Source organism: Fomitiporia mediterranea (genome assembly GCF_000271605.1).
Source record: "Fomitiporia mediterranea MF3/22 unplaced genomic scaffold FOMMEscaffold_4, whole genome shotgun sequence".
NCBI classification, from domain to species: Eukaryota; Fungi; Basidiomycota; class Agaricomycetes; order Hymenochaetales; family Hymenochaetaceae; genus Fomitiporia; species Fomitiporia mediterranea.
The window spans coordinates 4,420,897-4,445,134 of NW_006760389.1; the positions used below are offsets into that span (position 1 = coordinate 4,420,897).

Consider the following 24,238-nt stretch of genomic DNA (forward strand, 5'->3'; position numbering starts at 1 on the left):
AAGGTTGTTATATAGTAATTAAAATGATTTGGTATATAAATAAGTAAAGTAAATAAGGTTTAGAAACTCAAACTTAGTATTTAATTAGAGAATATGCTTAGTAATACTGTATACTTGTATACAGTGTATACAGAAATTTTTTACTTATGGTATACACATACACACGTAAATATACACCTGTATTTTCAGCTAAAATTTTCTCTTACAATACAGTGTGTAAGCATATATGCTGCAGGTGTATCTGTAAATTACACTACAGTGCAGAGCACTATCACTGAGGTGGTCCAAAGTGTTCCTGCCACCGTCTGCCAAGAGCAGCATTCGAAAAGTCCAACCTAGTTGAGAACGAGCAACCAAGAACTGCAATATTTTGAAGTCGCCAAAGTGTAGGTTGAAGATCAGGTGGAATCCACAAGAGCAATTCTCCCTTGCCTGTGCATATCCACCCATCCTCATCCATTTTCCAGTCAAATATAGGATCTATATTGAGAACAAAGTCAGAGACAAGATACCAGACATTGACTATTGAGCAAGAAGGAAGTCTGTCATCACACCCTTTATATTCCACATTCTGACCATACAATCTAAGGATCCAGAGATGACGCCTCTTCCATCTGACGAGAATGCAACAGAACAGACACCAGCTGTATGCCCTTCAAAAGGCACAAAGATGGCCTGTCCACTATGAGCGCCCCAGACACAGATTGTCCTGTCATCGGAGCCCGAGATAATGTGTGTTCCGTCGCAAGAGAAGGCAACTAGGGATCCGAGCGTACTGTATACGGGTACGACCGTACTCTGTACAGGCCTGTATGGGGTACAGTCGTAAAAATACGACCGTTTTTTGAGTTCTAGGACACAAGTACGGCTACGGTGTGTACTGTATACAGCCGTATACGGTAATACGCTTGTAAATACAAATTTAATATTATATTAATAGAAAGAAATAATTAATATACTTTAAAATCGTTAAAAAGGCCTATTATTACTTTATATGTATGTCCCTATCAAATTAGCACTTGTTATGCCCATTTTCATCAATATATTCAGTAAATCTGAAATATAATTTGTATGAAGTAATAAAAGATAGTCACATGACTAACTATTTTGAGAAGATAAATAATATAATATTAATACATTGACCCCAAGATTAGCTAAATTTGGTGTTTTTATGTATAAAAGGTATATTATAAGGTATGAGAAGAAATAGTTATAAATTGTGCTACACATGTTATTAATACTGAAAATCTTCTTTGGATGTCCGTACTCTGTATACGGCCGTATACGGCCATATTTGGCCTAATAGGATACAGGATACGGCCCGTTTTATACGAGCCGTATTTGGTGTCTCAAAGTCCGGTACGAGTACAGATCGTACCGTGACCGAAACGGGTCGTAACCGTACTGTACGGTACGATTCAGATCCCTAAAGGCAACTGACGAAACTCTGCCTGTATGCCCATTGAAAGGTCCAGCAACGACCTGTCCACTCTCGACATTCCAAATGAAAATATTCTGGTCAGCAGAACCGGAGACAATACGTGTGCCGTCGGACGAGAAAGCCACTGAGCAAACCTGATCTTTGTGTCCTATCAAGAGCCTGGAAATGATTTCGCCACTTTTAACGTCCCAGACAATGATTGTTGTATCATCGGAACCAGAGACGACGTGTCTCCCATCAGGCGAGAAAGCAACAGAGTAAACCCAGTCTTCATGCCCTTTGAAAGGACCGGAAATGGTCTGTCTGGTCGCGATATCCCAGATTCGGAGTGTTTTGTCAGATGAGCCGGAAGCAACACGTGTTCCATCCACGGACCAGAATCTACACCCAGCCTTCGTGCCCTTCGAAAGGACCAGAAATGGCAAACGTGTTGTGTCTGGGTTGCGTGATAATACGGTCCGAATCTGGGACGCGGAAAGTGGACACACAGTCTCTGCGCCTTTCGAAGGACACTCAGACCGGGTCTCCTCTGTTGCCTGCTCGCCGGATGGAAGGCATGTCGCGTCGGGCTCCTGGGATCGAACGATCCGTGTGTGGGACATTGAAAGTGGAAATATAGTCAGGCGAGATAGCAACAGAAGTTACTTCAGCAGTACGTCCTTCAAAATCTCCAGAAACGGCCTGAACACTTTCAGCATCCCAGATTCGAATCGTATTGTTGTTGGAGCCTGAGACGACACGGGATCTGTTGGGAGAGAACGCAACAGACCGTACCCAGTTAGTGTGGCCTTCAAAAGGACCGGAAACAACCTGCCTGCTTTCAATATCCCATATTCGAACTGTCTTATCATGTGAACCGGAGGCGATGCTTTTGCCGTCGGGCGAGAAAGCGACGGAAGTGACTGGCTCGGTATGTCCTTCAAAAGACTCGGAAATACATTCTCCGCTCTGAGCGTCCCAGATTCGAATTGTCCTGTCTGCAGAGCCTGATGCAACACGTGTACTGTCACCAGAGAAAGCGACTGACCAGACACTGCCAGTGTGACCTCTAAGAGGGCTACAACTTAAGCGGCCTGTCCACTCTCAATCTCCCAAATTTGAATCGTCTTGTCTGCTGAACTAGAGACAATGTGCTTTCCGTTGGGAGAGAGCACAATAGACAATACAGCGCCTTTATGCCCCTTGAAATGCTTGACGGCCTGTCTGCTCTCAACTAGTGCTCTGCACCGTAGCATAATTTACGGATACGCCTGCAGCATATATGCTTACGCACTGTATTGTAAGAGAAAATTTTAGCTGAAAATACAGATGTATATTTACATGTGTATGTGTATACCATAAGTAAAAAATTTCTGTATACACTGTATACAAGTATACAGTATTACTAAGCATATTCTCTAATTAAATACTAAGTTTGAGTTTCTAAACCTTATTTACTTTACTTATTTATATACCAAATCATTTTAATACTATATAACAACCTTGTTTAACTTAAAAAGTACTAGTATGAGTACTACAGTTAGTATGGTTACTATAGTACATTACATGAAGGTTTAGAGTGTTTATGTGATATTAACTCACAACACTCAACTGTCTTATTTCTGTGTGTAAACAGTACTATAATACATTTTCTTAGCTCAGTAATATTAAGCATTTGTTTTGAAAGATGATAGTATACTTTTATAAGTTATTTTAATGTAAAGTATCTTATTATATTTGGCACAGTGTATATACTGTATATACTGTATACAGAAGTAATATATTGTTACAGTTCTCTACTCTTGTACCTTTAGTTCTGAGGACTTCTGTCCTTTAGGAGTACTGTCTATAAACTATATACAGGCTGACTCTTACTATTACTCTTCCTTACTTTATTATTCTGTTCCTTTAACTACTCTTTCATTCTTTGTTCATTCTATAGTCTCTTACTCTTTGTCTATCCCTTCATTCCTTGTACCTTTATCTTTGACCTTCCTTTCTTTCATTCTTCATAGCTCATCATTCTTAATAGCTCATATTCCCTGAGTACTCTTGTATAGTTTAGTATATATAAGTGTACAAGATTAGACTGGTTTAGTAGTCTTAATTTTGTCTACTCTAGGTAGTCCTATACTCTTAGACTTACTCTATACACTCTACTCTTGTCTTACTCTCTCTCTATGTCTGTTCTACAAGTTCTAACTATGTTTTAGTACTTACATTCTGTATTTCTATTGTGTAAGATAGTTATAGCCTGAGTCCCCTTACTAAGCCTTTGAATCCTCTCTACACTATTACTGACATTAGATTAAGACTACTTATTACTACTCTACAACTCTCCTACATTTTAGACATTAGTACTTACTATTGTATTAATCTCTTTTCTTTGTCCTAACCCTTTTACATTTTTAAATTTTAAACTTTTTAAACCCTTTTAAACTTATACTACCCTTCTTCTATTCATTACTCTTTTTAGTTTAGTGTTAATTCCTTTATAGTATAAACATAGACCCTTCTATACTAACTACCACCCTTACTGTTTTACTAAATTAGTAGTTGTAAGTAGACTTAGCTTAATATGTATAAACCTCTATCTAAGAGACTTTTACTAACTATGTACCTCTAACCCTCTTAGAACCTGTTCTAATCATTCTAAAAGTTATAACCTGTTTTAGAAAGAAAGTACATATAGTCTACCCTTTAGACTTTAATAAGTAGTACTTTAAAGACTTTTAGTACTAAATTAAACTATATATAGTTACTACTTTAACTAATCTATTCTTAGATCTCAATTGTGTCTTATTTGTCCTCTCCTTTATAAAGGAAGGTAATGTAGCCACCTGAGTTTAGAACTAGATTGAAGAACATTAGATTAGAAGTCTAATCTAACTTCAGAACAATAAGTTGTATTCAGAATTTATAAGACAGTTTATACTTCCTTTATTAATTCAAATAAGAAGTACAATACACAGAACAAGCTTGTATCTCTGTAACAGAACAAACATTCTACTAATACTTTCTTTCAGAAGTTTAATATTCTAGCCTGAAAGACAGGATTCACACTTAAGTTTAATAATGTTCTTATTAGAATGTTTAAGAAAGCTCTTCACCTAAAACTAGTTAATAAGATTCTTAGAATAATACTAGAACTGATTACTTATACTAATTAGAAGACATACACTATTTCCTTTAACTAAGCTATAGTTTAAATATATTAAGTCTGTATAGAACACTTATACATGTGTTTGACTCTAACAGTTCTAAGCTCTTAGATTAATCTGTTTATAATTTGTAATCAATCTGTTCTAATAAACATTAGAGAAGTCTAAAAGTAAGGAATATACTTTACTTACAGAAAGTTAGAGTACTAAATTAAGAACTGTTTATAGAAGTAATAGTATATCTGTTAGGTTATTAGAGTAATAATAAGTAATAAGTAGGATTTGTAGTAAGAAGCCTTTTCTACAAATTCAGAAGTCACTTTAGAACTTCTAAACTCTAACTATATACTTTAGGATTTTATAGAGACCTAACAGTAAATACAGTACTAAAAGGTTATAACTCAGGTTTTTTAATAACTACTTTTAATTTAATAGACACTGTAGGATTAGAAGTAAATAAAGTAAGAAAAGTAGAAAAAGTAGAAAAAGTAAATTAACAAAATTATTTATTAAAAAGAAAAAAGTTGAAAACAAAAGTAGATAGTTCTCTTATTTCTTCTGATTCTTTTGATTCTTCTTTTCACACTTTATTCAAGTCTAAATTTACACAATCTAACCTGTTACTTTTACATTCTAAGATCTTAGAATGTTTAGAATACTACTTAGCCCTGTTTACTACTTAGTAGTTTGTTTATAGTATTAAGTAGGAATAGTCTCAGTTGAGTTTATAGTTAAGAATATAAGTCTGTCCTTGTTAAAAGAGAGAGGTTAATAAGGAAATGTTAGTATATATACTTACTCTCTTAAATAATAAGATTATACAAGCTGTACATTCTCTTTAGAACAAGTAGTAATTTATTAGAGAATACTCTAAATACTAACTCTAAGTCTCTATCCTTTTAGCTCTCTTCTTAGAATCTCTCCAGATCTGAATAATAGCTCTAGTAAATAGTAAATACACTAGTTTATACATTAATAAGGTCTTTGTATAGAAACACTATCTCTCTACTTAACACATTCTACTTCTAATTCTAGTATATAATGTAGACAGAACTCTAAACCAGAATAGTCAAATTACTAAGTTTGTCCAACTATAAATAACTATTTAGGATTATAAGGAAAGTATTGAGTTTAGAGTTACTAACCTTAGAAAGACAAATATCTTTATTAAATTTAAAGAGTTTAAAGCTTACAACCCTACTATTAACTAGTTAGAGTAAACACTTGTGTTTAATTAGTATTTTAAGTCTTACAACTATCTTATACTATTATACTAAGTAAATACAAATACTTCTAATGTTACTAACAGTTCTAATAAAGGTAACTAGTTGTTCTTCTTTAACTAGAATAAATATATAAATACATATTCTAGTTAAGGTAGAACAGAGTCAATCTAAAGAATGTTTAAGACAGAACTAGTTTAGAACCCTTTTAAAACAACTCTACTCTAGAACACACATAGACTTAGTCTACTAGATTTTGTCTAAGAGTTTTCTAAAGTCTTTAGTAAAGAGGAATTTGACTAACTTTCTAAACACTATCTCTAAGACTATATAATTAAATTAACTAAGAGTTTCTAACTTAAGGATTATAAAGTTTACCTACTCAACAGAGACAAGTAGGAGGTGCTTAACAAGTTCCTTTAGGAAAATCTTTAGAACAGTTAGATTCAACTCTTAAAGTCCTTTATAGTCTCCCCTTTCTTCTTTGTTAAAAAAAAAGATAGGAAGCTCTACCTAGTTTAGAATTATTATTGTCTTAATAAAGGTACTATTAAAAACAAGTACCTACTCTCTCTGATTCAGGAGCTTATTAATAAGACACATACATTTAGAGTTTTTACTAAGTTAGACATTTAATAAGAATATAATAATATTTGGATCTAAGACAGAAATGAGTAGAAGACTGTATTCTAAACTAATTATAGATTGTACAAACTGACTATAATATTCTTTAGACTAACTAACTTACTTACAATGTTCTAGTCATTTATGAATTACATTCTTACAGATCTAATTAACTTAGAGTATGTTAGTATGTATCTAAACAACATTCTAATCTTTACCTAAACAGTTGAGTATTATTACTAACTAATTTAAGTAGTTTTATAGTAGCTCTAAGATAATAAACTATTCCTCTAAGAAGTAAAGTATTCTTTTGTACAAGAGTTAGTAGATTATTTGAGCTTTGTAATTAGTAGAGAAGAGGTTTGTATGAATCTGGTAAAAGTAACTATAGTTTAGAACTAGTTATAATCTTAGAACCTGAAACAAGTCTAAGTGTTCTTTAGGTTTGTAAACTACTACTAATACTTTATTTAAGGCTTTAGTACTATTACCTAGCCTCTTTACAATCTTACTAGGAAAGATGTTCCTTAGTAATAGAGGGATTAGTAATAGTCTGTATTTAAGTCCCTTAAGTAGACTATTACTAGTAAGCCTGTATTAGTAGTTCTAACAGTTATAAACAAGTTTTAAGTTAAAGCTAACTCTTCTAACTTTATAAATAGAGTAGTACTGTTTTAGTTTATTGACAGAAAGTAGTGTCTAATAGTATTCTGATTAGAATCCCTCTCTATAACAGAACAGAACTACTTTATCTATAATAAGGAACTTTTTACAATTGTCTGTTCTCTAAAGGAGTAGTGTTAATATCTTCTTAGTATTATACAGAAGTTTGAGATTTAGAGTAATTATCTTAATCTCTAGTACTTTTAAGTGTTTTAGAAGCTTAACTACTATTAGGCCTACTAAATGTTAGAACTATAAAACTACAACTTTGTACTAACTTATAAACTTAGAACACAAATAATGAAAACTAATTTACTCTCAAGACAAGTAAGTTATAAAAGGAGAGAGAATAATAATAAAAATCTTGTTCTTCTAAACAATTCCTGTTTTACATTCAAAACAATCTAAGAGATCTGACTCAAATCTAAGAATGTTAACTTTGTCACTTATATATAGTAAGCTCTAAGACACACACAGAACTAAGTTATAGTAAAGTAGTTAGTGTTACAATTCTCTACTCCTATACCTTCAGTTTTAAGGGTTCTACACTCTTCTATACTAGAACTTAGGACTTCTATCCTTTAGAAGTACTATCTATAAACTATATGTGTACTAACTCTTACTACTACTCTTCCTTACTTTATTATTCTATTTCTTTAACTACTCCTTCATTCTTTGTTTATTTTATAGTCTTTTACTCTTTGTCTATCCCTTTATTCTTTGTACCTTTATCTTTAACATTCTCTTTCTTTCATTCTTTATAGCTTATCATTCTTAGTAACTTATACTCTCTGAGTACTCTTATATAGTTTAGTATATATAGGCATACAAGATTAGACTAGTTCTGTAGTTTTAATCTTGTCTACTCTAAGTAGTCTTATACTCTTAGGCTTACTCTATATACTCTACTCTTGTCTTACTCTCTCTCCCTACCTGTTCTGTAAGTTCTAACTATGTTCTAGTACTTACATTCTGTATTTCTGTTGTATAAGATAGTTATAGTCTGGGTCCCCTTACTAAGCCTTTAAGTCCCCTCTATACTGTTACTAATATTAGATTAAGACTACTTATTACTACCCTACAACTCTTCTACATTTTAAGTATTAGTACTTACTATTATGTTAATCTCTTTTCTTTGTCCTAACTCTTTTACATTTTTAAATTTTAAACTTTCTAAACCCTTTTAAACTTTTACTACCTTTCTTCTATTTATTACCCCTTTTAGTTTAGTACTAATTCCTTTATAGTATAAACATAGACTCTCTTACACTAACTACCACCCCTACTGTCCTGCCAGATTAGTAGTTATGAGTAGAACTAGCTTAATATGTATAGACCTCTATTTAAGAGGCCTTTACTAACTATATGCCTTCAGTCTCTTTAGAACCTGTTCTAATTATTCTAGAAGTTGTAACCTGTTTTAAAAAGAAAGTGTATGTAGCTTACCCTTCAGACTTTAATAAGTAATACTTTAAGGACTTCTAGTACTAAGTTAAACTATATGTGACTACTACTTTGACTAATCTATCCTCAAATCTTAATTATGTCCTATTTGTCCTCTCCTTTATAAAGGAAGGTAATATAGTCACCTAGGCCTAGAACTAAATTGAAGAACATTAGATTAGAAGCCTAATCCAACTTTAGAATAATGAGTCATATTTAGAATTCATAAGACAGTTCTGTACTTTCTTTATTAATCTGAATAAGAAGTACAATGTATAGAACAAGTTTGTGTCTCTGTAACAGGACAAACATTCTACTAATACCTTCTTTCAGGAGTTTAATATTCTAGCCTAGAAGGTAGGATTCATACTTAAGTTTAATAATGTTCTTATCAGAATACTTGAAAAAGCTCTTTACTCAGAACTAGTTAATAAGATTCTTAGGATAATACTAGAACTAGTTACTTATACTAAGTAGAAAACATACACTATCTCCTTTGACTAAGTTACAGCTCAGATGTATTAAGTTTGTACAGAACACTTGTATATGTGTTTAACTCTAACAGTTCTGAGTCCTTAAATTAATCTGTCTATAATTTATAATTAATCTGTTCTAATAGACATTAGAGAAGCCTAAAAGTAAGAAGTATACTTTACTTACAGAAAGTCAGGGCACTAGATTAAGAACTGTCTACAGAAGTAATAGTATATCTGTTAAGTTATTAGAGTAATAATAAATGACAAGTAGGATTTATAGTGAGAAGCCTTTTCTACAAATCTGAAAGTTACCTTAAAACTTTTAGACTCTAACTATATACTTTAGAATTTTATAAAGGCTTAATAGTGAATACAGTACTGAAGGGCTATAACTTGGATTTCTTAATAGTCACTTTTGATTTAATAGACACTGTAGGATTAAAAGTAAATAAAGTAAGAAAAGTAGAAAAAGTAGAAAAAATAGAAAAAATAAATTAATGAAATTATTTATTAGAAAGAAAAAAGTTGAAAACAAAAGTAGATAGTTCTCCTATTTCTTCTGATTCTTTTGATTCTTCTCTTTGTACTTTATCCAAGTCTAAATCTACACAATCTAACCTACTACTTCTGTGTTCTAAAATCTTAGAATGTTCAGAACACTACTTAGCCCTGTTTACTACTCAGTAGTTTGTTCATAGTATTAAGTAGGAATAGTCTCAGCTGAGTTTACAGTTAAGGACATAGGTCTGTCCTTGTTAAAAGAGAGAGGTTAATAAGGAAATGTTAGTATATATACTTACTCTCTTAGACAACAAAACTGTACAAGCTATATATTCCTTTCAGAACAAGTAGTAGTTTATCTGAGAATGTTCTGAGTACTAGCTCTAGATTCTTATCCTCTTAGCTCCCTTCTTAGAATCCTCCCAGATCTGAACAATAGCTCTAGTAGACAGTAAATACACTAGTTCATATATTAATAAGGTCTTCATGTAGAAACACTACCTTCCTACTTAATGTGTTCTACTTCTAATCCTAGTATATAATATAGACAGAACCCTGAACCAGAATAGTCAGATTACTGAGTTTGTTCAATTATAGATGACTATTCAGGATTATAAGGAAAGTATTGAGTTTAGAGTCACTAACCTTAGAAAGACAGACATCTTTATTAGATTCAAATAGTTTAAGACTTACAACCCTACTATTAACTAGTTAGAGTAGACACTCATGTTTAATTAGTGTTCTGAGTCTTATAACTATCTTATACTACTGTTCTAAGTAAATGTAAACACTTCTAATGTTACTAACAGTTCTAATAAAGGTAACTAGTTGTTCTTCTTCAACTAGGATAGATATGTGGATACATATTCTAGTCAAGGCAGAACAGAGTCAATCTAAAGAATGTCTGAGACAGAACTAGTCTAAAACCCTCTTAGAACAACTCTACTCTAGAATGTACATAGACCTAGCCTACTAGATTTTGTTTAAGAGTTCCCTAAAGTCTTTAGTAAAGAGGAATTCAACCAGCTTTCTAAACACTGTCTCTAGAACTATATAATTGAATTGACTAAGAGTTTCTAACTTAAGGATTGTAAGGTCTACCTACTCAATAGAAACAAGTAGGAGGTGCTTAATAAGTTCCTTTAGGAAAATCTTTAGAACAGTTAGATCCAACCCTTAAAGTTCTTTATAACCTCCCCTTTCTTCTTTGTTAAAAAGAAAGATAGAAAGCTCTACCTAGTCTAGAATTATTATTGTCTTAATGAGAGTACTATTAAAAACAAGTACTTACTCCCTCTGATTCAGGAGCTTATTAATAAAACACATACATTTAGAGTTTTTACTAAGTTAAATGTTTAATAGGGATACAACAATATTCAGATCTGAGACAGAGATAAGTAGAAGACTGTGTTCTAAACTAATTACAGATTGTACAAACTAACTATAATGTTCTTCAGACTAACCAACTTACTTATAACATTCTAGTTATTTATGAATCACATTCTTACAGATCTGATTGACTCAGAGTATGTTAGTGTGTATCTGGATAACATTCTAATCTTCACCCAGACAGTTGAGTACTATTACTAACTAATCTGAGTAGTTTTATAATAGCTCTAAGATAATAAACTGTTCCTCTAAGAAGTAAAGTACTCTTTTGTACAGGAGTCAGTAGATTATCTAGACTTTGTAATTAGTAGAGGAGAGGTCTGTATAGATCCAGTAAAGGTAACTGTAGTTTGGAACTGGTTACAACCTTAGAACCTGAAACAGGTCTAAGTATTCCTTAAGTTTGTAAACTACTACTAATACTTTATTTAAGACTTTAGTACTATTGCCTAGCCCCTTTACAATCTTACTAGTAAAGATGTTCCTTAGTAATAGGATGATTAGTAACAGTCTGTGTTTGAGTCTCTCAAGTAGGCTATTACTAGTAAGCCTGTATTAGTAGTTCTAACAATTGTAGACAAGTTCTGAGTTGAAGCCAACTCTTCCAACTTTATGAATAGAGTAGTACTGTCCTAGTTCATTAATAGAAAATAGTGTCTGATAGTATTCTAATCAGAATCCCTCTCTGTAACAGAACAGAACTACTCTATCTATAATAAGGAACTCCTTACAATTGTCTGTTCCCTAAAGGAGTAGTATTAATATCTTCTTAGTACTGTACAAAAGTTTAAGATTTAGAGTAATTACTTTAATCTCTAGTACTTTTAAGCACCTCAGAAGCTTAACTGCTACTAAGCCTGCTAGATGTTAGAACTGTAGAATTACAACTTTGTACTAACTTACAAACTCAGAACACAAATAATGAAAGCTGACTTACTCTTAAAACAAGTAAGTTATGAAAGGAGGGAGAATGATAATGAAAATCTTGTTCTCCTAGACAATTCCTGTTTCACATCTAAGACAATCTAAGAGATCCAACTTGAATCCAAGAATGTTAACTTTGTCACCTGTATATAGTAAGCTCTAAAACACACACAAGACTGAGTCATAATAAAGTAGCTAGAGAAGTAGGCTAGGGATTAGGAGGAGGATAAGGATAGACAGGTTTACTAGAAAGGCTGACTATACATTCTGAAGGATTAGAAACTGTAGGAGAATATTGTCTGAGCTTATTATAACAATCTGACTGTAGAACATTCAGGCTAACACAAAATGTAGAAACTCATTACTTAGAACTACTAGTAGTTAGGAATGTAGAGGGAAATCCTAAAGTATGTGACTGGTTGTAATACATACTAACAGACTAAAGCCTACTAGACAAAGGTTTAGACTCTCTTACATCTGTATTAGATTCTAGAGTGTAAGGATTTGATTTACTGGTTTGTATTTTATTATTACTACATTGCTGATCATGTCAGATCATTGTGCAGTGGGACCCACAAGCACATATATTCTCATTGTAGTTAGTTACACTTCCTCCTCATGTATCTACACGTGTATACCCCTATAAAAGACAGTATTGACCACTGGGTAAAGGGGATTCTTTTCCCCTGACCCCTCACTCGAGTACTAGGTTATCCCAGTCAGTAGTTGAGTGAACGAAGGGTGATTAGAATTCTCTTGTGAGGAACAGTGAGTTTCCTCACATATTTTTGACTGTACCCACCTAGCACCAAAACCCCTTGCTGGACGCTGAGGAACCAAAGGGTCTGATCAACCCTAGGTCTCCCTCATTGTCTAGTACCCATCAGAAATTTTTAGTGAGTAAAGTTACGATTTTCGAGTAGAAACAGAGACTACTTACTGGATTGGCCCCTAGTAGGTTCACAATGCTTCAGAACACTGTGGAACGCTTCTGGAACACATTATCACATATCAATATGGACCAGTGCTGGATATGCTGGAGGTTTGCATTGATCAGATGGGTCGAGGACCAGGCATCCGTGACAGTAAAAAGGAACAAACAGGTGTGCATCAAGTTTACAGGCAATGGACAACAAGATTATCCATTGAATATTGATTACAATGTGGCTGCTGAGCCTTGACAGACGATTCCCAGAGGGTACCCAAGTCCAGATATCAATACTAACATGCTAGGATGTAAGTCCTTGTCCCTTGTGGGCTGGAGGCAATCCAATAAACCTATACCAGGTGATAAGTCCTTGTCTACACAAGGCTGGAGGCACCCTGATGAACTAGTACATACTAATAACATAGAACTAAGGCATGTAACTGTACCAGCACATATAGTTAGTCAAATGTATACTGTAGAGCAGAAACCAGTGAGTACTCACACTACTGGGCTCAAAGAAATAGCAAACAAAGGTACAGAGAGCAGAAACACTCAGGCAATTGTTCTTAAGGATTCAGACAGTTGAGTTCAGGATGAACAGGCGATTAGATTCGAGGATTTGTCCAATCAAGTACAGAAGGTTGAGTTTGAGGATTCAACTCACTGAGTACAGGTGATTGAGCTTGAGGATTTGCTCGATCAATTTCAGGCTACCAAGTTTGAGGATTCACTCAATAGAGGACAGGCAATTTGGTTTGAGGATTCACTAAGTCAATATAGAGAGCTAACAGCAAGCATTGAGGAATTTGCAAGCCAGTACAAGAGTTACAGAGTACATATAGTCAGTATCAGTGAGAGTGTGGATAAGTATCTAGTGAGCACACTTACTTCAGAACAGAAACACATCAACAACAGTAATGTAGAGGGCAATGAGACACCTAAGACCCTTTTAGGCAGCAAAGAAAGTAGCCAGGACTCAGAACACAAGAGTAACAAAGGCCAGGAGAGCCAGGCATCAAAACCACAGAGATTCAATGAGGAACAAGACTTCCAGAAGGCAAGTAAGACCTTCAGACACATTGCAAGAGCCAGAGCAATTGAGATAGACATAGGACATGTCAGCCCATTCCACAGTTTGATAGACATCAACAATTTGAATAAGAGAATGTACAAGTTTGATGGAATGTATCAGGAAGAGGAGAAAGCAACTCCTTCATTAAACAAGAGCAGACTCAATAGTATAGTAACAGAAAAGCATGAAACGCTTCAGACAGGCTACAGAACGAAAGCCAGACATGCTATAGTACCAACAGACAGTAGAGATCAGAACTATTGATACAAGAGTGTAGAAGAAACACTCAAGAGTCCAGACAAACGATTGCATTTGCAGAAAGCAAAAGGAAAGTGCAAAGCAAAAGGAAAACACAAAGCACAAGGAACAGAACGAAAACCAGAACTGCCAGGCATTCAATACGATTGTGAAATTGATTCAGACTATCCAAGCAAAACAGACATTGCATTTACAGAACAGTACTTTGAGGATAGCAAAAGTGAATGCAAATTGGAACTACAAGGATCAGTACTTGATCCAGAGGGTGAAAACCAAGCATACACTCACGAAATTGAGTGTTTAACCTTATACATGGCAGATATCGACTACACATTGTACAGGAGCAATGTACATGAGTACTACAATGGATACGACACTCTAGCCAGGTCCAGGAATAAGAGAGAAAGTGAAATACCTGGATATATACAGTCTCAAATAGAAATACCAAGTTTTTCAGGACATTAGAGTATCCCTTGCGAAAATAAAAGGAACAAACAATCCCATAGTGATACTTTGCGATTGAAAGCAGTCCCAGGCAAGGCATACACTAGTAGTATTAGTGAGAACAATATCGATTCAGAGTGCAGCAAACTATACAGTTCAAAGCCACATATCAAGCACAGTAAGCACAAGAATAGCTCTAGCAGTAGTTCAAGAACAAACAATGGACACAGGCATAGTGAAGCACTGAATAATGTTCAGAAAGGCAGATTTGCATCAGTAAGACCTTCAGAGAGCCTAGCAAAGAATAGCTATGCATACAGAGTGATACAGAGCTCCAGGATACAGAGAAATGGAAATTTCGACCCAGGATCAGACTCAGATAGTGATAATTCGGATTCCTCTTCATCCAATGACTACAATTGAAGTAATGCTTTATTCAAACTGTCAGACATTGATTTGAGTGATACAGAGGCTACTAAGAAGTGCAAGAAACGCTTGAGGAAGAAACAGAATAAAGAACTCCTCAAATTGAAGTATACAATGACATTTTATGCTCGAAAGCACAGGCATACAGTGCAGAAAGGATTCTACAAGACTACAGATACGTATACATGGACATTTCAGAGACACTACTACCAATTCTTAGAGCCACAAATTGAAACAACACTCTTAAGAAATACAGGATGTTCACAGACAACAGGAATGCGTACTAGGACATTAGGAAAGGACCTGAGAATGTTAGAAGATCAGAATATAACCAGCCAGATAGTATTATGGTTTACAACATGATGCAAATAGTAAACTGTGCAAGCAGGACAATCTATCAAGCATTACTGGACTATAAACTACAACTACTCTTGGATACTGAGAAATATTTTAATCTAAACGATTCAGACAGGTATTCTATTAAGTTAGAAGGCTACATCATACATTGGAAGACAGACATTAGCACATTGAGCAAGGCAAAGTGTATATACATCAGGAATAAGATGATACCACTCCAGAATAAGCATCAGGCATGGAGATACATTGACAGTGATAGAAAGACACAGACATACATATACACAGTCAATTCTATTCAGTACAGGAAGGTATTCAAAAGCAAAGAACCACTTCAGACAATTTCAGGACTAGGAGAATGTTCAGACATTCAGGAATATTGATTCTACAACATCAGAACAGACATTTTCATCTTCAGGATTGAAGAAACAGTCTATAATGAGTATGATTGAAGTAATTCACATAGAACACTGTTCTATAAGGTACAATTGGATGTTATGCTACGAAACTATTCAGTTTATGACAAAGAATTGTTCAGAAACATCAGAACCAGCTCAGACTACAAGGATATATTGTACAGAACACAGTTTCAGGAGAACATAAGGTATTACATTGTGAAATACACCTTCAGACAGTCAGGATTCATTAGAATAGACTCAGGATACTTTATTAGACATATTATGAACATTGCAGGCACTCAAATGGATGCACTAGCGTGCATATACTCAGGATACATAGTAAGAATCAAGATATTCAAGCTACAGGATGACAATTACAATCTACAGGATGTAAAACAGTTACGATCTATGTACTACAATGATAGTAAGACACTACTGAGATCAGGAACGGATACACATTGTATGGAACAAAGTACAGAAGTTCAGAGGGTGACTTCAAGCTAGAGAACAGGTTCAGAACCTAGACAATCTGCTCAATCTGCTCAATCTGCTTAAACAGATTATCACACTGCTTCAAGGGAAAGCAAAGGCAATACACATACAGCCAGCAAAGATCAGAGCAATAGTGAATTAGGAATGATTGAACAGACTATTCAAGTATTCAGGCATGATACTTCAATGCTACAGAAGGAAACAGAGCATCAGGATGCTCCAGGACATCTATTGAACAATGATACAGTTCAATCTACTCTAGGAATGAGTAGTTACAATCAGTTTGAAGTATGAAATCATGCAGAAGACCTCTCCAGACACTACAGATATGTTCTAGGACAGTACCAGACGTCTTACACTGAAAATGAAGTCATATTTCGACGAGAGGGTGAGAGGCACATGCATTGTATTGCATACACACTCTTTGAGCATACAATCATGTTTAAACATACATTTCTCTTACATGGATTGTTACAAAACGATTTTGCGAAGGACTTTGCAGGACCAGACAGTATCAGTACTACAGGAAACAGGACACATGATAGGTACACAAGGAAAGAATACATTGGAACAAGGACAAGGACACAGAAAGACAGGAAGTCAGCACTAGAGTGTATTGATCCACACATGGATTTGCCAAATGAACAGAAAATTGGCAGCATACACTCAGGACTTCAGGCAGTGCTACTGTGCATACAGACAGGACATTTCATTGAGACATACATGGAACAACATAGCATACAGACAGTTACAGCATTCAGGAAAGTAGAGAATGCTACTTGGACACAGTGTGATAGAACATCACACCATGAGACATTGAAAGTATACTCAGACGATTCAGGAATCGAATCAATCGACTTACAAAGACACGAACGAGTTGAGACACAAGGAAACAGTATGAGAATACAGTAGGACATTCATTGTGCACAGAGATACCATGCATATACACACATATCTAGTGATATTAGGCTCATACCTTACAATCTTATTGAATTTGAGACAATATTTTCATTCAAGGATGAATATTACACTCTAGGTTGTACTCTGCAATTAGTATTTGGACATTAGGCTCAACAGGATATCCAGTTTTGCATCACAGTTGGTTATTGCATGCAAAGGAGTACACATTTGGACATATTCTATCAATATGAGTGCAAGGCATTACATTTGCAGGAACTAGTCTATTGGAAAAATCAAGGACATAGTAGAGGAATTTCAGAATACATCTCCACTACATGTTATTGTATGACTATCCTACAGGAGTAGAGAAACGTGCAAGGTCAGCTAGAAGCCACAACACTAATACATTCTATTGAGGAAGAAGGCTATAGCTTTGTTGATCAGGGATTTACCTCTGTGCTTCCTGAAGACGTAGGAGAAGAGAATATTTGCAATTACCATGCTGCCAGAATTTCCACTTCTGTACATATCAGTCTACACTGTGTGTCTCAGAATACTCAAGAGCCAAAACACCATATCTCCCCAGGAACTCTACTGATTCCCTTCGAAAAGTGTTGTATCAATAGCAACAATCAAGAGGCAACTTTTCTACTATTTGACTATACAGTAATATGGACTATGTTTAATTCTATTAATGGTTTATCTAGTTTCACATGGTTTGGAACTATGCTACCCACTGTCCAGAACACCACCACTGTCTCAATACACACTGGATTGACTTCAGATCAGTTCAGAGAGGCAGTAATACATCACAAGGATGTTTCCCATATGTATGGGCAAAGTATTTTATTATTTACTTGTTACTAATTGTTACTTTTAAGTAAGTTTTCTGCCTTTTCTACTGATTTTTAGTATTTAGGACTAAATGCTAGAGGGCAAGTGTAAGGATTTGATTTACTGGTTTGTATTTTATTATTACTACATTGCTGATTGTGTCAGATCATTGTACAGTAGGACCCACAAGCACATATATTCTCATTGTAGTTAGTTACACTTCCTCCTCATGTATCTACATGTGTATACCCCTATAAAAGACAGTATTGACTGCTGGGTAAAGGGGATTCTTTTCCCCTAACCCCTCACTCGAGTACTAGGTTATCCCAGTCAGTAGTTGAGTGAACAAAGGGTGATTAGAATTCTCTTGTGAGGAACAGTGAGTTTCCTCACATAGATCACTCTTAGGAAGAAGTCTTAGTAGACCTGATTAGTGAGCTACCTAAGTCTTAAGGTTACAACACTATCTGTGTGATTGTTAACTGATTCTCTAAACAAGTCTACACAGTTCCAACCTGAACAGAACTTACTTTTAAAAGTATAGTGTGTATCTATCAGGATTATGTCTTCTAGTTGTACAGACTCTCTCAAAAGCTTATTCACAATTGTAGACTATAATTTGAGTTAAAATTCATACAGGACTTGTATGTACTTCTTAGAATTTAAGGGAACCCTTCTACTATATATTACCTACAGACTAACAGTCAAACTGAGTGAGTCAATCAAGAGATTAAGCTCTACCTTCAGATGTTTATTAATCATTAGTAATTGGATTAGTCTGAATAGTTAGCTCTAGCAGAATTTGTACACAATAACTAGTAACACTCTACAACAGGACAATCCCTATTCTTCCTTAATTATGAGAGACATTTATACTAGGAGACAGTTCTAAACTAGAACAGTAGTTCTGAATCTGTAACAGACTTTGTAAAACAGATACACAGAACTAGGGAGAACACACAAGCTCTTTTAGAGAAGATAGTATAGGTTATAAAGTAGAACTATAATTAGAAGAGGTTTGTAGCTAAGAATTACTAGTTTAGTAACAAGGTTATGCTAGAAGCTACTAATCTAACCTTAGATTGTCTAATAAAGAAGTTAGACAATAAGCACTTTGAACCCTTTGTTATTAAAAAGAAGGTTAGTACCTCTGTCTACAAACTTTAACTTCTAGTAACATAGAAGTGTATACACCTAGTGTTTAATAAGGTTCTATTGTCTTAGTACTATAATCCTAGTTTTCCTTTATAACAAAGACTCCCTCTATCTCTACTAGAACTTATTAGCTCTAAACCAGAATATGAAATAGAGTATATAGTAAATACTAAGCTACTATATAGAAAACTCAAATTCCTTGTTTACTAGAAAGGGTACCTAGTTGAGGAGCACACTTAGGAACCTACTAAGAATCTTACTTATACTTTTAAGACAATCTGAGATTTCTATCAGCTTTATCCTAGTACTCTGTACAAACTCAGTCTTACAGATTTTTAAGCCCTATCATTCTAACCTATGTCTAAACTACTAACTAAGCTCTATATTTACTAATTAGGACAATTAGTTTTAGAGAGAGGGTAATATTATAATTCTCTACTTTTATACCTTTAGTTCTAAGAGTTCTACACTCTTTTGTACTAGAACTCAGGACTTCTGTCTCTTAAAGGTACTGTTTATAAACTATATGTGTACTAACTCTTACTACTACCCTTCCTTACTTTATTATTCTATTCCTTTAACTACCCCTTTATTCTTTGTTTATTCTATAGTCTCTTACCCTTTGTCTATCCTTTTATTCTTTATACCTTTATCTTTAACATTCTCTTTCTTTCATTCTTTATAGTTTATCATTCTTAGTAGCTTATACTTCCTGAGTACTCTTGTATAGTTTAGTATATATAGGTATACAAGATTAGACTAGTCCTGTAGTTTTGATCTTATTTACTCTAAGTAGTCCTGTACTCTTAGGCTTACTCTATATACTCTACTCTTGTCTTACTCTCTCTCCCTACCTGTTCTACAAGTTCTAACTATGTTCTAGTACTTGTATTCTGTATTTCTGTTGTGTAGGATAGTTGTAACCTAGGTCCCCTTACTAAGCCTTTAGATCCCCTCTATACTATTACTAACAGTTAGAGAAGTAGGTTAGAGACTAGAAAAAGAATAAGAATAAACAAGTTTACTAAGAAGACTAACTATATGTTTTAAAAGATTAGAAGCTGTAAAAGGACATTGTTTAAGCTTATTACAATAATCTGACTATAGAACATTTAGACTAACACAAAATGTAGGAACTTATTACTTAGAACTACTAGTAGTTAAGAATGTAGAGAGAAATCCTAAAGTATATAACTAGTTATAATATGTACTAACAAACTAAGACTTACTAGACAAGGGTTTAGACTCTTTTACATTTGTATTAGATTCTAGATTACTCTTAGGAAGAAGTCTTAATAGACCTGATTAGTAAGCTACCTAAGTCTTAGAGTTATAAAACTATTTGTATAATTGTTAACTGATTCTCTAAGCAAGTCTATACAGTTCTGACTCAAACAGAACTCACTTTCAAAAGTATAGTGTATATTTATTAGGATTATGTTTTCTAGTTGTATAGACTCTCTTAAAAGCTTATTCACAATTGTAGACTGTAATTTGAGTCAAAATTCATACAGGACTTGTATACACTTTTTAGAATTTAAGAGAATCCTTTTACTACATATTACTTACAAACTAATAGTTAAACTAAGTAAGTTAATCAGAAGATTAAACTCTATCTCTAAATGTTTATTAATTATTAGTAGTCAGACTAGTCTAAATAGTTAGCTCTAATAGAATTTGTGTATAATAACTAGTAACACTTTATAACAGGACAGTCTCTATTCTTTCTTAACTATGAGAGACATCTGTACTAGAGGACAGTTCTGAACCAGAATAGTAGTTATGAATCTATAACAGACTTTGTAGAATGAATGTATAAGACTAGAGAGAATATACAAGCTCTTTTAAAAAAGGTAGTATAAGTTATAAAGTAGAACTATAATTGGAAGAGGTCTGTAACTAAGGATTACTAGCCTAGTAACAAAGTTATACTAGAAGCTACTAATCTGACTACAGATTACCTAATAAAGAAGTTGGACAATAAGTACTTTAAACCCTTTATTATTAAAAAGAAGGTTAGTATCTCTATTTACAAACTCTAACTTCTAACAATATAGAAGTACATACACTCAGTATTTAACAAGGTTCTATTATCTTAGTATTATGATCCAGGTTTTCCTTTATAATAAAGACTCCTACTACCTCTACTAGAACTTATTAGTTCTAAACTAGAATACAAAGTAGAGTATATAGTAGATACTAAGCTAGTATATAGAAAACTCAAGTTTCTTGTTTACTAGAAAGGGTACCTAGTTGAAGAGTGTACTTAGGAACCTGCTAAGAACCTTACCTATACTCTTAAAACAATCCAAGACTTCTATCAGCTTTATCCTAGTACTCTACACAAACTCAGTCTTATAGATTTCTAAGCTCTACTATTCTGACTCATACTCAAGCTACTAACTAAGTCTAATGTTTACTAATCAGAATGATTGGTTTTAGAGGAAGGGTGATGTTACAGTTCTCTACTCTCATACCTTCAGTTCTAAGGGTTCTACACCCTTCTGTACTAGAACTCAGAACTTCTGTCTCTCAGAAGTACTGTTTATAAACTATATACAGGCTGACTCTTACTATTACCCTTCCTTACTTTATCATTCTGTTTCTTTAACTACTCTTTCATTCTTTGTTCATTCTATAGTCTCTTACCCTTTGTTCATCCCTTCATTCCTTGTACCTTTATCTTTAACCTCAGGCTTCCTTTCTTTCATTCTTCATGGCTCATTATTCTTAGTAGCTCATATTCTCTAAGTACTCTTGTATAGTTTAGTATATATAGGTGTACAAGATCAGACTGGTCTAGTAGTCTTAATCTTGTCTACTTCAGGTAGTCCTATACTCTTAGGCTCACTCTATACACTCTACTCTTGTCTCTCTCTCTCTCTACATCTGTTCTACAAGTTCTAACTATGTTCTAGTACTCACATTCTGTATTTCTGTTGTGTAGGATAGTTGTAGCCTGGGTCCCCTCACCAAGCCTTCAGGTTCCCTCTACACTGTTACTGACACATATTGTATATGGGTCCTACTAACCCAGTTTATACCTGTAATTATATGTGTGTATGTGTATACATGGGAAATTTTACACATGTAAGCATATATGCTACACACAGAGCACTACTCTCAACATCCCAGACTATAACAGTCTTGTCAGCTGATCCAGAGGTAATACACATACTATCCAGCAAGAATGCAACTAAATAGACATGGCCTGTATGTCCTTCCATAGGCCCAGAAATCATCTGCCCATTCTCAACATCCAAAATCCTTATTGACTTGTCGTTAGAACCGGAAACAACGCGCGCGCCATCGGGTGAGAAAGCAACAGACTGTATGTAACCTTTGTGCCCTTTAAATGGACCGAAAATGGCTCGCCCAATTTCAGCATCCCAAATTCGAATTGTACGATCATAGGAACCAGAAGCAACACGAGTGCTGTCGGGTGAGAATGCAACAGAGTAGACATATCCCCTATGCCCTGCAAGCTTCTTCAAGAGTGGCGACCGCTGCTTTACACCTATCTGCTCTACTTGTACAATAGGTAGATCAGGCTTCAAGTAACGTACTATAAAATTCGACTCCTTCGATGCAAACAGAAGGAAAGAGACGTATATATGCGGTGTCGATCGTGAAATGGTGGGCATATATACAGTAATCAATGATCATCCTACGTGCATCCCTCAGGAATGACAAAACATCGGCGTTGTGTGACTAGTTGAAGTATAATATTAGTTTCATTTCAATCCAATAATACGCTTGCTTACTCACCGAGACCCAATTCATTGCATGAAGGAGTGCTGGGCCAGCAATATTGACCTTTTCCAAAAGGCTCATCACCTCGAGCCAATAAAGTAAATGTTCGTCGAGGAACTCAGATAGCTCATCCAACAACACGTGTGAGAATGGTGTCTCGAGTAAGTGTTGGCTCCAGAACAGACACGTGTACTCCAAGTGAGAAGGAATGCTTGCCTTGATTCGATCTGGAAGGTCAGGGATCTGTTCATTAGGGATATACGACGACGCTATGCTGCAGATGTTAAACTGCAGTATGCCCCTCATGACATCGAAGCATCGCAAGGCAATCAACTTCTTTTGAGTCTCAATGTCAATGAACCACGGGTCGCTTTCACGCCCTGCTGACACTAAGTAATCGTGGAAAGATGTGTGACAGAAATGGATGGGTTCTCCCCGAGTGAATACAAGGACGGATTGTAAACGAGACAGGATTAGCCTCGATGGCTCGTCATTCAGAAATCCCAGAAGCCCGTCAATGGTGTCATCAGTGAGCTGACTCCTGCTCAGAAGAATAAGACCAACCACTTGCGAAAATCGAACCTGGGATGATTCATCGTCAAATGAAATACCAGAAGTCATAAGCACAGAGTCATAAAGTTGCTCGAGACCAGTCAGATGCTGCGAATCAGATACAAGATTCTTCAGCTTCGGGGCCGGATTATCGCAATCCACCAGTTTCACCGCTGTCGAAGCCCAGATGAACAGCCCTGCTGCAGCTGTTGCAAGACGGTCTATTTTCCATTGCCAATCATCCGGGATCGGCAAATCTCGAACACGTTGCACATTGAGCGCTCGAGATAGTGAAGCACGTCTTCTCTACAGTGTTCCGATCCGTGTTCAAGTTCAACGGTGAGAATACGGTGAGGTCGACCAGAGAATGCCCGATTGATGTCCGGTTCCTTCCTGCTCGTAATCAGGAACCGAAAATTCTTTGGGAGCTCCGGTAGGGCTTTCCAGAAACTCTCCATTAAGCTCCGCCTTGTCTTTTCCGTGCCGCATTCATCCAACGCGTCGAGAACAATCACAACAGGTCCTTGCATAGCATCCCCAGATAGAGTAAGCAGACCGCAAAGCAGGTTCTCAAACTGTGTTGTTGACGTGGCCTGTGCAATATCGCCATCCTGCTTACTGCCTTTTTCATAGGTATTGTCACACTTGATGATTCATCATTTTTTGTCACAAAAGTAAACAAAACAAAAAAATAGCTATTTCTCACTCAATTCTGTACAGAATTCAGTGATTATTTGACATTAATTCATGTTTTTTAAATATGCTTCAAATAGACACTTTAATTATTAAATTTGAGCAAGATTTGACTGAGTTATAGTGAAAATACACTGTTTTTCATGTTTTCTTAA

At 35.0% G+C, this 24,238-nt stretch overlaps 1 protein-coding gene across 1 annotated transcript; it reads right to left on the bottom strand.

Moving 5' to 3' along the window:
- Positions 1-271: 271 nt before the first annotated feature.
- Positions 272-23,920, bottom strand: FOMMEDRAFT_154530 (WD40 repeat-like protein; the record flags this gene model as incomplete). Its single annotated transcript, XM_007265016.1, has 10 exons — positions 272-522; positions 582-808; positions 1,379-1,905; positions 1,961-2,463; positions 2,523-2,662; positions 12,627-12,669; positions 22,264-22,611; positions 22,652-22,796; positions 22,854-23,647; positions 23,701-23,920. 10 exons carry the CDS (start codon positions 23,918-23,920, stop codon positions 272-274), a joined length of 3,198 nt encoding a protein of 1,065 aa, XP_007265078.1.
- Positions 23,921-24,238: the final 318 nt, after the last annotated feature.